An 18,009-nucleotide genomic window follows, 5' to 3' on the forward strand; every position below is an offset into this window, starting at 1 on the left:
ATGATATCTCATAGGATTGAGATAGAGTGTCCCATTGGGTGATCCTAAGGATTTATGTTGATGCAAATTATGAGCATTTTAGTCCCTTAAGTGGAACTTGACATAGACACTTGGAGAGTTAAGATATGTTAGTTAAACACACAATAAAAGATTTGTAACTTGAGGATAGTAGAGGTAGTTCTGAAAGGTTGGTAGCTTTCACCTTATTAGACTACAAACACCAATTCATGGGGAGATTGAATGCAATGGATAGTAGGTCTAGACCCAAACACTTTGTCTTATTATTATTTATATAAGGTACTGAAGTGTAGTTAATTCTCTATAGTGGGATGTTGAATCAACTTAAGAATTGGATTTTGAGGGAGCCAGTATTGTTTTATGGGTCCTAGTGGTCCTCACTCTAGCTCATGTACTTTGTTGGCATGACCTATGAGGATTGAATTAGTTTTAGGTTCAATTTTGTGCATAAGGACATTTTGGTAATTACACAAGGCTTCACAGACATTTTGATAATCATCTCTATAGTAGGCATTTTGGTCCCCTTGGATCTTTTGTGTAACTCCTAATACACCCAAGTCACGTACAATGTAAAATATGCATATTAAAATGCTTACAATGTATATTAATGTATGGAAATAAGAGAGATAAAAGTGAACTTCTACTTTATTAATAAATAATAAAATCCAAAAATATATTACATCATGTCATGCTTTGAATGGCTCTATCCTAATAGATTCAACATCCCATTACAAAGAATCAATTGCATTCTAATATCTTATATAAATAATAATGAGACAAAGTTTGGTTTTTTTGCCTACCATCCACTACATGCAAACTTTGCATAAACTAGTGTCCGTAATCTAATAAAATAAAGCTATCACTTATCAAGATTACCTTTCCAATCCCTGAGTTACAAATCCTCCTTATTATGTGATCAATTAACATATTCTAGCTCTAAGGAGTATATGTCAAATTTCACTTATTGAAATGTTATGGCCATTATCTTCTAGATCATATGTCCTTTGGATCACTCAAAGGGGCACACTATCTTAATACCATGAAATATCATGCTACCTCTATTAAGAATATTTGTTGCCACCAACCTCCATCAGTATTGACTTAATCCATTGGAATATGTGGTCACTTTAAGGTCTCACCCATAGGTCAAAGTCTCATATTGATTTTGGCATAGGCTTAATCCACTCTCAAGGTTAAGAGTCAATTCAATATAGTAGTTTGGTAAATCATTATAGCTTATAGTCTTACATCATGATTCATTGTAGGTCATGTCCAATATGCATCACATACACTAGTGCACTCACCATAGGAAAACCATCTTGAAAAATCTAAAGTCCAATAGGGTAATACCCAAATGGGGGGTAAATGGGTGTATTTAAAAATTTTAAATAAATATTTATATATTTCAATTAACTTTTCCCTACGAGTAGTTAGAGATTATCATTTCTCTCAATTATAGGCAATGTAAACAAGGTAATAAAGATATGCAATGAGGCATAAGATTTTTACGTGGAAAATCCCCATACTAATTGTGGAAATAAAAAACCACAAGGTCTAAGACCGCTAATCTAAATTCACTATATGAGATTAAGTTACACAAATTTACTTGGTCATTTTACCCTAAAGACTTACTCTCCCATACCTACAACTTGATTCATGTCTCTAACGCAGCAACCTCCAATTGCTCCAATGCATACACTTCAGCCTCGGTGAAGGGATGAAGGTTTTCAACCCAAGATTCAATGCTTGAATCCTTTGATTAAGATATTAGAATTGGTGTGGATCGTTAGGCTTTCTTCTCAATGAAACCCTCTCTAAAAATATTAAGATCTCTAACCCTTGAGGAGTTATAGATAGGTATTTAGAGACAAATACCCTAAAGAGGTTTGGTATCAATAGGTTTCCAAATCTAATTTGCATGAAATTCTAAAAAATTTACTCTAATTCTTAGTACACAATTCATGAGTGCTCTAGCACACTTAACCACTGCTTGAGCACCTCGAGCACTTAATTGGTCCCAATGCTTGAGCACTACTGCCCGCTCGAGCGTCCCTTGTTTCATTTAACTTTTACAAAAAGGTCAACTTTTTTAATTAAAAAGGTATTGTTCCTTTTTATACTTCTTAGGAGTCTAAGTTGCCACAAGTCAAATCTTTTTATATGTACCTGTGACTTTTCGATTGGACAAACAACAACGCTTGATTTTCAACGGAGAGTAAGTCACTATCTAAAAGAATTTCTATGGCTAAACATTAAAAGGAACAAAATTGCCAACATATAAATAAGACTCAATGTCCTAACACATCTCAATGACCAAGACAATTCATCCATCCAATTAGGAGGTAATGCACTATAGTCTTAGATGGATTGCCCAAATCCATAAACCAATTGTGGACTACTCATCATTCTACAAGGAACCTATGACTTAGATATCTTGTACAACTTTTAATGCATCCAAGTCATGTACAATGCAAGTAATGTGAGCGTATATGCTCGATAAAAAATTAATGAATATACGATAATAAAAAAGAAATCAAGAAACATAAATAAATAAATTTATAAATGAATCTCAATGTGTTACACCATGTCATGCTTTCTAGGGCCCAATCCCAACATTTTTATCTCTCAAAAGTTCAAGGTGATAGATCTTAGTGGCTTGAATTCTATTTCCATGGTGGTAGAGAATCTTCTAAGGGTTTTGGATGAGACCCTATGAGGGGATTCATGGGAAGATTCTTGTATCCTGTTAAATGTTTTGATGTTATCCATAATGGTATGTGGATACTTGATTTTTTGATATTGGAGATTCTTGTGGGCAACTTGTTAATTGTTTAGAATGGTTTTCCCTTTGTATTTTCTAGAACCAAAAAGAGGAGAAGTATTGTTTGTTGATATTAGATATTTTGCTAATATCTAAAGACTTATTGATTGTTGATTTTTCATTGATATACATGTTGATATGAGATACTTATCGATTTTGGATTTGGATATACATGTGAGATTTCTTTTGGAATACTTCAATACATGTTGATATGAGATATTTCTTGATTTTGAACTTGGCTATACATGTTATATGAAATACTTGAATATATTGTGTATATTTAGTTGCTTCATACAAGTGCTACTAATTGTTTTTTAGTTTTATTTGTAGGATTTGTAGTACCTATGTTGTGAGGTTGAGTGTGGTTAAGTGAGTGGCCTTATATGAGAGTGGGTAGGGCTTGCTTGCTTTTAGCTATTCATGTTGTAAAGGGTTTTGATCCAGAATTGCCAATGGGTAGATTGTGAGTGTTTAGCTAAGTCAACAATTTCAAACGAAAATTTTCAAGTCTCCTAACTTGATCGACAATTTTATGCTCAATTTGATTATGATATCTAGTAATGAGAAATGGGTTGAGGAGTTAACCGTTCTTGTGAATTTAGGCTGGAAAATGTTGATTCATTTGCAAGTGAATTGTATTTATAAATTATTAGGAGAGTATTGTTACATTTATACTTGCATATGATTTTAATTCTTTGTTAAAAGTTTTTTGAAAGAGAAAAATATAAATCAAGAGATTATAAGGAAAGATAATATGTGCTAGGAGGGGAATTTGTTTAAAAACATTGCATCACCCTCCTCTAGGTACTCATCATTGAGATTCACCCTCATAATCTATGATACAATGCAGGAGTTTAGAAGGTTAATTAGGAGTCTTCAAAACAATGTTTGAATGGTTCAATCAGTATTAGGAGCTATTTTGAAAGCTTAAGGACCTATTGGAAATAGTTTTTCAAAACACTTTTGTATTTTTTAGAATAAAAATAGTTTTCTAATTTAAAAATCATGTTTGATAAATATTTTATTAAAAATAATTATTTTCTTAAAAAAACGTGTTTGATAAATAAGTATGGGATTTTTTTTGTAAAGCATAATGACTTAATAAGAAACAATTGGAAGTTCAGATAATAGACTAAGAACTTTTGCATTGTATAAAAAAAAATTAATCAAAAAATTGGTTTTTATATTTGAATTCTCAATTAAAAATTTATTTCTAAAACCAACTTAAAATTGTTTTTTAAAAAGTGTTCTTAATTATTAGGGCCCGTTTAGCCATGTTTTAACAAAAAACAGTTTTTTAGTTGTTATAAAAACAAGGGTATTTGATAAATAAATAAAAACAATAATAATAAATAAATAAAACTTGTTTGGATAAGTTAATTTTAAAACAATTTTTTAAGTTTGATTTTGATTTTTTAAAAACATTATAAATTTGATTTATAACATATTAATTAAATTTAATTCAAGTCTTATTAAAAATGAAAATAATTTTATAAATACAAATAAATTAAAAAATAAATAGTTTTTTTAGTAAAATATGTATTTTAATATTATAATTAAATAAATAAATTATTTTTCTATAAAAACATATACTATTTTTTATATGTTATAAAAATATGGATATTAAGATTTTCATAAAAGCGTAATTGGATTTTTTTTTTTTGTTAAAAATGAATAATCATAATTGTAATAATAGCTTATTTAATGAATTTAAAAACAACTAAAATTTAATTTTTTTTAACATGTAAATAAGTTAAATTTTTTATTACATGCACACAAATATAAACAGAATATCCTAAAATGCTTTGATTTAATTTAAAATTAATTAAATCAATTTTTTGAGTTTCAAATTATTTTTAAAAAATTTAAACTTATTAAAAAATTAATACAAATAGTCTCATAATTTAAAGTTTTCTCTAATGAAAAAAATGTATATGTAGAAATAAATAACAAAGTTATTATGGATCAACTTTTATTCATAAATTTCTAATATTAATTAGGTCGCTATTTGAGGTTTATATTATTTTTAAAAATAGTAAATTTTATGTATTAAGTATAGTTTGATTTGAGATTTATTTGGTTAATGAAATTTTTTTAAAAAAGAATTAAAGAAAAAAAAAACATACATACATACATAATTCAAAGATATTTTATATTTAAAGATTTTCGGTATTAATATTGTATTGTGAAAACAAAAGAAATTAAAAAAGATATCATACTTAATTTCATTTACTTTTTGTAATTTATTTATATTGTCCTTTTGTTTCTAAAATAATAGTGAAAATAATGTATTTATTCTCCAAAAGTTGTTCCTTACTTCATCTTATTTTTAAAAATTGAAAACCAAAACCCAAACCAAATTTAAAATATATATTTTCATTTTAAAAAAATAAAAAACAATTTTTACATCATATGCCCATACTGGAAAACTTGAAATTGCTTTTACTTGCTTTTGAGGTGAAGTTCATGTACTTTACTAGCCAAGGGAGAATGGGCAAGAGCATTAAAAGGTGTGTCTGGAAGCAAAGAAAATGGGAGAAAGTGACAGCAAAGACATGGAAGTAAATTGAGGAATTCAAATTAACCCAACAAATTACTTTGCAGGGATGGCTTAAAATCAATGCAATAAATTATAGTATTGTCTTGGAGATGGGCACCATATGCATAAAAAGAACAGAAACGAGTTTCAAAGCCTCTAATGGAAGGTGAAGGCAGATTTCAAAGAGAGAATCAGGGGGGGCACGCAACTTAGAATTTTTCTCAATGATCGCAAATCAAACAAGAAAATAGCTTGTGAGCAAAGGACTTGGAGGACGCCCGTTTTGGTGGTGTTTGTGGACAGAGTACAATGTCGGAGCTGTCATGGGTTCCACTTGTCTTGGCCTTTTGGCATTCATCCAAGAACTGGTTGAATGCGTTGTTCACATACTTGGTGGCGTCTGAAACATTCATGTCCTGGACCAGTTTGTGTGGATAAATGTCCTTTCTATGGTCCCCCTTCAATGCCGCTGCCATCTGCACCAATTCTTGTTGAAACTCACTCAGCTCCGCCTCATCTTTTGCTTCCGTCTCCCGTAGTTTCACTGGCTCCGGCAAAGTAACTTTGACAGAGAAAATGTTCAAAATAAAGATCGGAATCCAAACACTAGTGTTGTTATATGACTAATTATCTAATTTATTAAATTACCTGGACAATCTGTTCTGGGGGTTTCTCTAGTCAAGACACACTCAAAAGTGCCTGCCCAAGCGTCGCGCTTGGTTAGGAATTCTTTCAGGTTGAAAAGCTTTTTAACAGTTGCCGGAATGGACGAGTGCTCGAACTCCGAGGTTGGATATGGCCCTGAAGGTCCATGCAACACTGCATTTTTCAATTTTCATCAACACCACACAACATCAGCATGCATTCATCATGTAAGATCTCTTCTTCCTTTAAATAGGCTTATAATTACCTGTTCCACGCTCGATCCATGGAGAGATGAGGATGGCCGGAACTCTGACCCCGAGCCTGTCAAACCTGAAGTTATACGGCTCTGGACCAACAATATCATCTGGGCTGGGGACACCGGTGACGGGGGTGGGCACGTGATCGTAAAAGCCACCATGTTCATCATATATAATCACGAACAAAATGTCGTTCCACTGGGGACTCGCTCTCAGTGCCTCATAAACATGCTTGACAAACTTTTGTCCCTGGGAAACATCATGGGAGGGGTGATCATCGTTCGCAGGCAAGAGCTTGGTGTCGAAATAGCGTTGTTCGATCACGACATAGTTCGGAAGCTTCCCCTCCTCGCAGTGCCTCTTGAAATCTAAATCAAACTGGTGGAAGTTATCAATGTATTTCAACTTCCTGAGGTTCCTGGAAACACATAGATGGTATTTGAGAGCCAAGCTATTTCATCCACTACGAATGCTGACTAATTAGCTACCATTTTCAACTTTTTAAAATATGTTTTATATAATTAAATAATAAAAAATAAAAATAAAAACACCTAATATTATATTAAATAATTAGAATAAAAGTAAAGTTAGGGCATCCCAATGCATTTGCCCCCCATGCTCCTCACTTTACAGCTCCTCAGCACCGAGACAATTGAAAAATAAAAGATGGATTGATTCGAAGGACGGCACTTGTGGCTTTATCCGAGGCATATTATACTTTCCATCTACATGACTTGTAAACCTTCTTTGTACAGGATTTCACCATGGGATATGGATAATGCAAACGGTGGTTCCACATGTCGGAGTCTTTGCTTTATCTGATATCGCTTCCCACCGACCCCGATAAACAAAATTCTTTCCACATTTTTAGAGTTCGACGATGTTTTTTAAAAAGAACATTTTTAACCTTAATCCAAAAAGTATTTTATAAAAAACGTTTTTAATTTAAAAAAGCAAGTATTTGGTTAAATTTTGGAAATATTTTATAAAATTTTAAAAATTATTTATAATTTTTTTTAAAAAAGTTTTATAGAGAACCCCTTTGATAAGTAATTAATCTAAAAATACTTTCAAAGAATATAATATATTTGACAGTGATTTTAAAAAGTGTTTCTATCATGTTTAATACTTGAATATTTTTATTTTTCAAGTATTAGAAATATTAAAAACACTTTATAAAATCACTACCAAACAAGTTTGACAAGTGATTTTAGAAAGTAATTTTTAATTTTTCTAATACTTAAAAAATAAAAATTTTTAAGTATTAGAAATGATAAAAACACTTCTTAAAATCACAGTCAAACATAGTGATTTTTAAAAGTGTTTATAACATCATTAATTATTAAAAACTAAAAATTTTCAAGTATTAAAAAGATTAAAAATACTTTCTAAAATCACTATCAAATGCACTCTAACTTTAACTTTAATCATAGTAAAATCACTTTTTTGAACAAGTTCTTAACAAAATTACTTTTTATCTAAAAACATTATCAAACAAACTCTTAGAGTAGAAGCACAAAAAAAAAATTCTTAACATTATTTTTTGTTTTAGTTTTCTACACTTAACTTAAACCTTGATAAAATAATTACTCTTTTAAAAAAACTAAAATAAATAAATAAATAAATAAATAATCCAACTTTTGTATTGTAGTGGTATTTTAAAATTTTTATTTTTATAACTGAAAATTTTAAAATTAATAAAAATATTTTTTTATTTCTTATTTTTAAAATTTAATATAAAAAAATAAAAATATCTTTGATATTTAAATATTTTTTTAAAATAAAATAAAATAAAATTTTAAAACTATGGAGCCCACCATATATAATTATGCTTTATCAAATACTATTGGTGTTTCACCCGTGAATATTAAAAATTATCATTGAAAATTTGTTAATTCCACTTGCTAAAAAGTTATGAAACATGTTTTTAGATAAAATCAAAATAAGGAAGATATTTAATATTTATAGAAATTAAAATCACAATAGAAATGTGAAAAGGCGAAGGGGTATTCGTAAAATTGTCGGAGAACTGAAAGCGTGGTATTAGGATTACCTGTAGAAGAGTGTGGAGGGAGGGTATTGATAGTAAATACCAAAAGAGAAGCCGCTCTCCTCCAAGGATTCGAATATGGTCTTCTGAGGGTACCCCTTAGCCAGCATTTCCGTATTATTGCCGGTTGCTCCATACGACGTCGCTGAGTGCACGTACAACCTATTCGGCTGCGTCTCCGCCGGCAACGACGCGAACCACCGGTCACAAACCCCAAACTCTGCCACCAACTCATTGAACACCGGCAGCGCCTCCGGTTTGAGCCCCTTCATCACCGTCTTCGACAGCCCCTTCTCCTTGGCCTCCGCTTGCTGAGCAAAGCCATCCATCGTCGGACGGAGAGGCTCCGACGAGGCTGCGGAGTCCGCGGTCCATGGGCGGCCGAAGACTTGCTCGTAGATGGCCTCAAAGGAGTGGCCTGGGTCTGGGTCCACGTAGCCAGCGTCGTCTGTGAAGTGGACGACTGGGGAATTTGGATCGGAGGTGGAGATGGGGTTGGACTCGGCCCCGGTGACGCCGTCGATTTCAGGGTTGAGGGACTTCATCCACCCAAGCATGTGGTCGAATGAGCGGTTCTCTTGGACCAAAACGACGACGGTTTTGATGGGGAAAGGGGAAGCCATTGATTCTCAGGTTGGGGAAGAGATGAGAGAGTACAGAAGAAAGAAAAAAAAGTTTTGTGGGGTGGAGAGCAGCAGACATGGTATAAAAGGTCAGAGAATCCAAAAGTCAATAATTCAAACATTTCAAATTGGTGAGAGAATTGTTTAATGCCAATAGAACGTCGGCGCCTCTGGAACATGCAATTAATCGTGGAAATTAATTCTCACCCAAGAAGAAGAAGAAGAAGGGATCTTAAATCTTAATGCACAAGTATGATTGTCAAGACCACGATGCCGACAAAACGTATAGCATAGTTGGAAAATTAAAATGGAGTTGTTACAACTAAACTATTTTGAATTTTTGAGGCATATAATAAATGTGCGACCAAAAAAGAGGCGGCTGTAGAGGACTAAAGGAGAGACGAGAATCGCAAAAATGAGGACATGAGGCGGCTGTAGAGGAGGGAGGGGCCCTGTGCAGGCAATAATTTATACTTCAATTAAAAGACTCAACCATGATTTAGTTGTTGACCCTTTGACAGCCTAGCTCTTTAGCCTTGGATTCCACGTGTCAATCCTATGAAAAATGCATGTGCACGCACAGCACACATTATTCAACGGCTTTTCTATTGGCATAATATAGTGGGGACATGAATTTTAATTAATTATATACTTTAGGACCCTTTATTTTTTTCTTTTCTGATATTTTATTATAATTTTCATCCATATTTAATGACATAATATAATATTTTTTATTTTAAAATATTATTAATAATAAAAAAGTACTAACTAAATGGTGAAGGTTAGAATGAACGTTTTTCAAACATTTTGAGAGATTTGATTTTTTTTCCTTAATAATAAATATCATGATGTAATATAATTTTTATTTTAAATAAATATCAATAATTGAAATATAATAGTTTTATTCTTTTTAATATATTAAATGTATATACAACATAATATATCTCATTAAATATGATATATTTTGAATATCATTTTCATGCATAATATTTAAAGATATCATGTTCTATTAAAGGAGAAATAAAAAATGACTAATTAAATTATTAATTATAGAATGATTTCTAAATAATATTATAGATTTCATATTATTTTAATAAAAAATATTGTAATGCAATATTATTTTTATTTTAAACAAATATAAACATCAAAATACAATATATTTTTTTATTCTGTTTCCTTTTTTTTTACAAATAAAATATGAATATGATAAATATCTCATTTAATATAATATTGAAGAATATATATTCCATTTGAAACGATATCTTAATATAAGATATGCATGTTCAATCATATTTTTTTCGTTCAACTAAACACATTATGAATAAATAAATAAATAAATAAAAACCTCCCATAAAAATTGCAATATATTAACCTTTGATTAAAAAAATTATAAAAAAATAAAATTTAATAAAAAAATTTCAAAATATTTAATGTTATTTTTGGTTCTTGAAATTTTTTAAGAAAATGTGGAAGAAAGAAAACAAAGAGAAAAAAATGAAGCTCAAAAAAAAAAAAAAAGATTTAAAATTAGTAAATTAGTTTTACATAAATCTTCAAATTCATTTCATGAGTTTAGAAAAACATTTAAATGTTAATTATTATGAAAATGTTTTTTTTTTAAAAAAAATTGTTAAAAATAATTCACTTTCAGACTTTAAATTATTTATTTTTCTACCTTTTCACGACTTATTATAAAATTTTAACTTTTTTTTTAAAATAAAAAAATAACATATAAATTTTTTTTGTTTTTTTAATACTTAATAAAAATAAAATATTATAAAACAAACAACTTAATATTTAACATTATTAAACATATTTAATTTTAAATTCTATTTAGAATTAAGTTAAAAAAACAAACAATACCTAAGTTTATATCTATTTTCCATTTTCATTCACTTGTTTTCTTTTATTTTTTCTTTCTATTTCCATACATATGGCAAATGTTACAACTTTTTTTTCTTTCCATTTCCATACCTAGGGCAAATGTTACCATCTTATAAAATAAAAAATTCACCATTTAAATTGGAACCAATCTATTTAAAATTAATGTGTTTATTATTTAAATCCCAACAAATCTAGTCAAGATTAATGATTTTTAAAGAAAGAAACTATTAGAAGTTGAATATGCATCAAAGGTCTGGAAGCTAGCAGTCTCATCATTGCTAACAATTCAAATCATTAGAACTAAAATTGGATTCCTATCTATGTTTTGGGACTTTGAACCAATACAATAATTTTAAATTTGAAGTATTTTTAATATAATATTTCAAACAATAATTGCAAATGTTGGTAATAAAACCTTTTGATTTATATAAATTCTTAGCACATTTCTTGATAAAAAAATTAATTTTCGATTTGACAGACTATGGAAAGGTATTTGAGCAAAAATGAATGAAGTGTATGTTTGAATACTGTTTTTTAAAATAAATTTTTGTTTTTTAAAATAAAAAAACATAAAAAATCGATTTAAAAATTAAAAAATCGATTTTTTGTTTTCTGATAACATTTTAGTAGTTGTTTTATATTATTTTCACTTATTTTTTTTAAAGATTATTTTGAGAAATAATTATACAAACACATTAAAAACATTTATATTTTTAAATAAATTTTTATTTGATAAAAATCAGATAATAGTTTTGAAAATTTATTCCAAAAAACTATTTTTCAAAAAATTACCAATAGCAAGCATTTACAAAAACAAAACAGAAAAAACAAGAGAAGGTTTACCTGTAAAAAAGAGTGGCGGGAGGATCCTGATAGTAAATTCCAAAAGAGAAGCCACTCTCCTCCAAAGATTCAAATATTGTCTTCTGAGGATACCCCATGATCAGCTTCTCAGTATCATTACCTGTCGCTCCATGCGACGTCGCTGAGTGCACATACAACCGGTTCGGCTGCGTCGAAGCCGGAAGCGATGCGAACCACCGGTCGCATACACCAAACTCTCCTACCAGCTCTCTGTACACTGCCAAGGCTTCCGGCTTATACCCATTCATCACCGTCTCTGACAGCCCCTTCTTTTGTCTCTCCGCCTCCTGAACGAACCCCTCCATCGTGGGAGCAAGAACTCCGTTGTCGGCGCTCCACGGCTGCCCGAATATCTGCTCGTAGATGGCTTGGAAGGAGTGACCCGGGTCCGGCTCCACGTAGACCGCCCCATCCCCAAATTGAACCCGGACGGAATTCTGGTCGGAGGTGGAGATAGGGTTCGACTCTGCTCCGGTGACGCCGTTGATTTCTGGGTTCAGGGACTTCATCCACCCCAGCATGTGGTCGAATGACCGGTTCTCTTGCACTAAAACGACGACGTTTTTGATGGGATAAGGGGAAGCCATGATTGGTGGTTCTTGTGGAAAGTATTGATCGGAAAAGTTATCTGTTGAAGTAAGGTATAGAGAGAGTCGGCTGGTGAAGATATAGAGACAAGAGGATGAATTCCAATCTAATATTAAAACATTTTCTAAAAATGATTGCTGGTGTTTGACTTTTATAACATCTTCTAAAATCGTCTCCAGCTGTATTTATTATGTTATATAAATGTCTGAATTATTTATAGGAAAAGTCCAGATTCGTTTCGTGAAGGGCAAAGAAGATAAAATTGGAAGGTGGAAGAAACTAATTGCATGTTTGAAAACTGTTTTTGGTATTAGTATTTTTGTTTTTCATAATAAAAAAAATACTTTTAACAACTAAATAATTATTTTCTATTTTTTTGAATAAAATATCTTTTAATTATTTTATGTTGTTTTTATATGTTTTTTTTTTAAAATTATATAAATATATAGAATAAAAAAAATTAAATATAAAAATTATTTTAAAAAATAAAAAAAGATTTAAAAATTTTAAAAATAAGTTAAAAAATATTTTACGTTTCCTAAACAAAAATCAAATAACAATTTTAAAGAACGATTATCAAAAACTATTTTTCAGAATTACTTTTAAAAACAATTATCAAATGTGCTGTAGACCCCCTTAGATGGGGAACTTTTTTGCTTTCTTATTTTTCTTCTTTCTTCTTCCTTACTTCTTCTTACCACCCCGGCAATGAGTTGTTTTTTGGGTGGCTAGATGGGATGGAAAGCAAGAGAAGAATAGAGTTGATGGGTGAGTTGTTTGAAAAAGGGGGACAACTAAACAAAAGGTGGCGGGTTACAGAGGTGATGGGGGGATATTTTTTGTTGTCTTGGGGAGCAAGCTAGGGGGAGATATCTTTTTGGGTGAGGGGTGACAAAAAAAAAAAAAAAAGGAACAAAGGAAGGAAGCGAGAGGGATTTTTTCCTTTTTGGGGCGGTTGTTTGAGAGTGAGACACTTTTGGAGGGAGAGTGAAGCTTACTGGTGTGGATTTTTTTTAGCCAGCAGGGGTGGGAGCTTGGAAAAGAAAAGGGAAGTTGGTTTGGAGCCAAGAAGACTCTGGCTTGAAAGAAGCATTACCCGGTAAGATTGTTTTGACGAGGGTCAGATGCCGATCTACTAAGACTTCATTCAAGGCAGGGGCTACCATGGAACATCATGTTGACGTCTGCACAAGGACAGTAGCAAACGTGATGGATCAAGGCTCCATAGGAATAAAGAATGGTATCCTGTAAATCCACTAAATTCAAATAATATTAATTTATGTGATGGGAATGAGAATATCCCACTAAAGATATCAACTCAGAGGTGCAATGAAAATAAGGCCCCACCAGTTTAATTCTCTCATGATACAATTGGTTTGGCAGCTAGAGTTACTTCAAATTGATGAATGGTAGTTTTTCATTGATTATTTCATTCGTTCATGTACAGAGTATATATAGAGGGTAATCACCATTCTAAGAATGGGAAAGAATGATACAAGGAAGGAATGATATAAGGAAAGAATAACTAATATCCTAATATCTCAACATTCCTAATATCTCAACTTTCCTAATATCTAAACATTCGTAATATTTCAACACTCCTCCTCAAGTTGGAGCATAGATGTCACACATGCCCAACTTGTCTAAATTTTTTTAGAACACTCGACTTGAGACTACAGCTTTGGTAAGGATATCGGCTAATTGATCTTCTGATCAAATCTTAGACAATTCCACAATCTTATCATCCAACTTCTCCTTAATGAAGAATTTGTCCACCTCGACATGCTTTGTGCGATCATGTTGTACTGGATTATGAGCAATATCACATGCAGCTTTATTGTCACAAAATAATCGCATTGGTTGCCTAGATAGGTAACCTAAATCCTGTAAGAGGAGTCTTAGCCATAATGCCTCACAAAATCCTAGAGCCATACCCTTAAATTCTACTTCTGCACTTGAACGAGCGACGACATTCTGCTTCTTACTTTTCCATGTCACAAGATTACCACCTACAAAGGTAAAGTAACCAGATGTAGATCGTCTATCATCCACTACACCGACCCAATCAACATCAGTATATACTTCTATACTCTGATGATCAACATTTTTAGTGAACAAAATTCCCTTCCCAGGAGCATTCTTCAAATACCTTAAAATACACATGACTGCATTCATATGTTGCTCTCCAGGATTATGCATGTATTGACTTACTACACTCAATGCGTAAGCAAGATCTGGTCTTGTATGAGCTAAGTACATTAATCTCCCCACAAGTCTTTGGTATCTTCTATCGGTTGATACTTGATTAGGCTCAACAAATAATTTCAGACCTTCTTTCTATTGGTGCATCAACAGGTTGACATCCCGACATTCTAGTCTCCTGTAAAAGATCTAAGGCATATTTTCTTTGAGACAGAAAAATTCCTTCACTTGATCGAGAAACTTTAATCCTAAGAAAGTATTTCAGAGAACCTAGATCTTTCATTTTGAATTCTCTAGATAGATAATTTTGCAGAGCTTTTCTTTCTTCAAGATCATTTCCTATAACTACCATGTCATCCACATATACGATGAGTGCTGTAATCTTGGTGGAAGATCCATATATACTTCTTCAGATAACTCGCCATGCAAAAAGGCATTTTTTACATCGAACTGTTGTAATGGCCAATCCAGGTTTGCAGCTAAAGACAATAATACTTGAACTGTGTTGATCTTAGCTACAAGTGCAAATGTCTCTGTGTAGTCAATTCCATAAGATTGAGTGTACCATTTTGCTACCAATCTTGCTTTAAATCGTTCAATATTACCATCTACCTTGTACTTCACAGTATAGATCCAACGACACCCAACTGGCTTCTTTCCTGGTGGACATTCTACGAGTTCCCATGTTTCATTCTTCTGCAATGATTTCATCTCTTCATTCATGGCTGCTTTCCACTTTGGATTAGCTAAGGCTTCCTGCACACTGTTAGGAATAGCTACAATAGATAATTGATTTACAAATGACTTATTTGATTCAGACAAACGATGGTTAGACACATAGTTGCTCATGAGATATTTGACTTTGGTAGACAATTCAGGTTCATATGTGGGTTTAGGAATACCTCTATTATGACGGTGTGGTAACCGTTTCATGAATGGATCAGTAAGAGTTAAGGATCCTTTCCCAATGACTGGGGTTGTGTTACCATTGGTTGTGGAAACAATTTTTTATGAGGAAGGTCTAAGGGGTGAGACCTATCTAGAATCAAAAGTCATATGATCTGTAGCACCAGAATCAATTATCCATGCACTATTAATAACAAGTGTAGAAGTATTTAAAAACTTATCACCATAATCTGTAGTGGTTACCAATGCAGAGGTTTTCTCAACGACATTAGCCTCTGTTTTTATTTCGACAATAGCTGTAGTCGAGGTTTTCTTGGAATCCTTCTTCCGTTGATCATGATTATGATCCCACCAGTCTGGATATCCCACAATTTCAAAGCAACGACTCTTGGTATGACCAGTCTTATTGTAGTGAGTGCATTTGAAGGTTGACTTATCAATATTAGGGTCTGTCTTAGGATGATTGGTCTTGGATTGGTCTTGCCAATTTTGGGTTGATCATTGTCGGACTACCATAGCTGAGGTGTCAAGGTTGTCAGATTTTTCTTTCATACTAGCATGATGTACTGCCTCTCGTCGAATCAGTGCATAACATTCTTCCAAATTGGGAAGATGATCTTTGCATAGAATCTTTCCTCGAACTTGCTCAAAGTCACCATCCAATCCAGCAAGAAAGATGTGCACCCGTTGTCATTCAATGGATTTCAGGTATGCTGTAATGTCCTCAGGGTCTTTCTACCTTATCCCGATGATCTAATTCACAAAAAATTTTAGTTAACTCTCCATAATATTCAAAAAGAGACCTGCCACTTTGTTTGGCAGTGAAGGCTTTTTGATTCAAAGTGAAAACTTGTAATTCATCACTTCCATCATAGAAGGCCTTTGATAATGCACTCTAAATTTCTTGAGCGGTGGGTAAGCGTAAGTAATGCTTCATAATTTCTGGACTCATGGACATTAACAACCATCTCTTCACCTTTTGATTCTCAGCATACCATTTTTCATATCCATCTTCTGACTCTTTTGGTGGATTTGTCTTACCTCGAATGTAGGAAAGTTTTTCCCATTCGGCAATATACATCTCCACGAGTTGTGACCAAACGTCATAGTTTGATTCAATCAAAATAATTCATGGATTAAAAGTACCTTCAGATTGAAAAACAATAGTATTTTTTCACTTTTTTTATTTTTATTTTTTATTTTTATCGCCAAGGAGGGGCGATGGCTGGCCTTACCGACAAAATATCTAGGATTTCAGTTGCATGGCTCTGATACCAACTTCAAATTGATGAATGGTAATTTTTCATTAATTATTTCATTCGTTCATGTACAGAGTATATATAGAGGGTAATCACCATTCTAAGAATGGAAAAGAATGATACAAGGAAAGAATGATATAAGGAAAGAACAACTAATTTCATAATATCTCAACATTCCTAATATCTCAACATTTCTAATATCTCAACTTTCCTAATATCTAAACATTCCTAATATCTCAACAGAGTTTTGACTCACTTTCCAACTAAACTTATCACTTTTGCACCTGGGCCACACGTTGCATGGCCATTTTGGCATGCAATCTCTCACCACCACTCATTATTTTATTTATTTATTTTTAAAATTCCATCTTTAAAGTTCAATTCTTCAAAATTTCGACTCTTAGATTTAATTTCCAATTTCAAAAATTTCAATATTCACGCCCATTTATTTAATTATTATTTTCGTTATTATTATTATTCTATTTATTTATTTATTTTTTAAAATTCCATCTTTAAAGTTCAATTCTTCAAAAACTTCGATTTTCAGATTTAATTTCCAATTTCAAAAATTCCAATATTCACGTTCATTTATTCAATTAACATTTTCGTTATTATTATTATTCTATTTATTTGTTTATTTATTTATTTTTAAAAATTCCATTTTTAAACAATTTTTCAAAATTCCAATTTCCAAATTTAATTTTTGATTTTCAAATTTCCAATTTTCACATTTATTTAATTAATCATTATTGTTTTCGTTATTATTATTTTATTTATTTATTTTTTTAAAATTATATCTTTAGATAATTCTTCAAAATTCCAATTTTCCAATTTCCGAACTTAATTTCCAATTTCCACAATTCTCACATTTATTTATTTATTTTTAAAAATTCCACATTCGAATAATTTTCAAAATTCCAATTCTTATAATTTAATTTTCATAGTTTCTACTTCTCAAATAATTTAAAAAATTCCAATTTCTTTCAAATTTAATTTCCAAAATTCCAATTCTTAATTCCCAAGACTCCAATTTTCAAATAAATTTCAAAAATCCATTTTTCTCTCGATCAATTTTAATTCCACTCTGGTTTCCAAATAACCTTCCGTTTATCTTGATTTTACATAAGTAAATGAATTTTTCATAATTCCGAAATAATGAAATTTGTGAGATCAATCCATGCAAGATAAATTAGGCTTTAGTGGGAAGCCTAACATCAAAGAAGTTTTACTTAAAATAAAAATGAACTTGAGTGAAATATCATGTGTGTCATTGGTGATTTCATATTCTGTTTGGTGATGCATGTGATATATTTTATGCTCATTCTTGTGCACTAACCCCAATTTCATAATGGC

At 31.5% G+C, this 18,009-nt stretch overlaps 1 protein-coding gene across 2 annotated transcripts; it reads right to left on the minus strand.

Moving 5' to 3' along the window:
- Positions 1-5,395: 5,395 nt before the first annotated feature.
- Positions 5,396-12,368, minus strand: LOC117932337 (non-specific phospholipase C4-like). 2 transcript variants are annotated; one of them, XM_034853552.1, is made up of 4 exons: positions 11,681-12,368; positions 6,289-6,698; positions 6,027-6,197; positions 5,396-5,940 (listed from the first exon to the last, which is right to left on the minus strand). In XM_034853552.1, the coding sequence occupies exons 1-4, from the start codon at positions 12,286-12,288 to the stop codon at positions 5,600-5,602; spliced, it is 1,530 nt and encodes a 509-aa protein (XP_034709443.1). In that variant the 5' UTR covers positions 12,289-12,368; the 3' UTR covers positions 5,396-5,599. The 2 variants fall into 2 exon arrangements, with proteins under 2 accessions (XP_034709443.1, XP_034709442.1); XM_034853551.1 differs by lacking the exon at positions 11,681-12,368 and adding an exon at positions 8,334-9,638.
- Between the last annotated feature and the right edge of the window lie 5,641 nt (positions 12,369-18,009).

This window comes from Vitis riparia, chromosome 15 (assembly GCF_004353265.1).
Source record: "Vitis riparia cultivar Riparia Gloire de Montpellier isolate 1030 chromosome 15, EGFV_Vit.rip_1.0, whole genome shotgun sequence".
Lineage (NCBI taxonomy): Eukaryota > Viridiplantae > Streptophyta > Magnoliopsida > Vitales > Vitaceae > Vitis > Vitis riparia.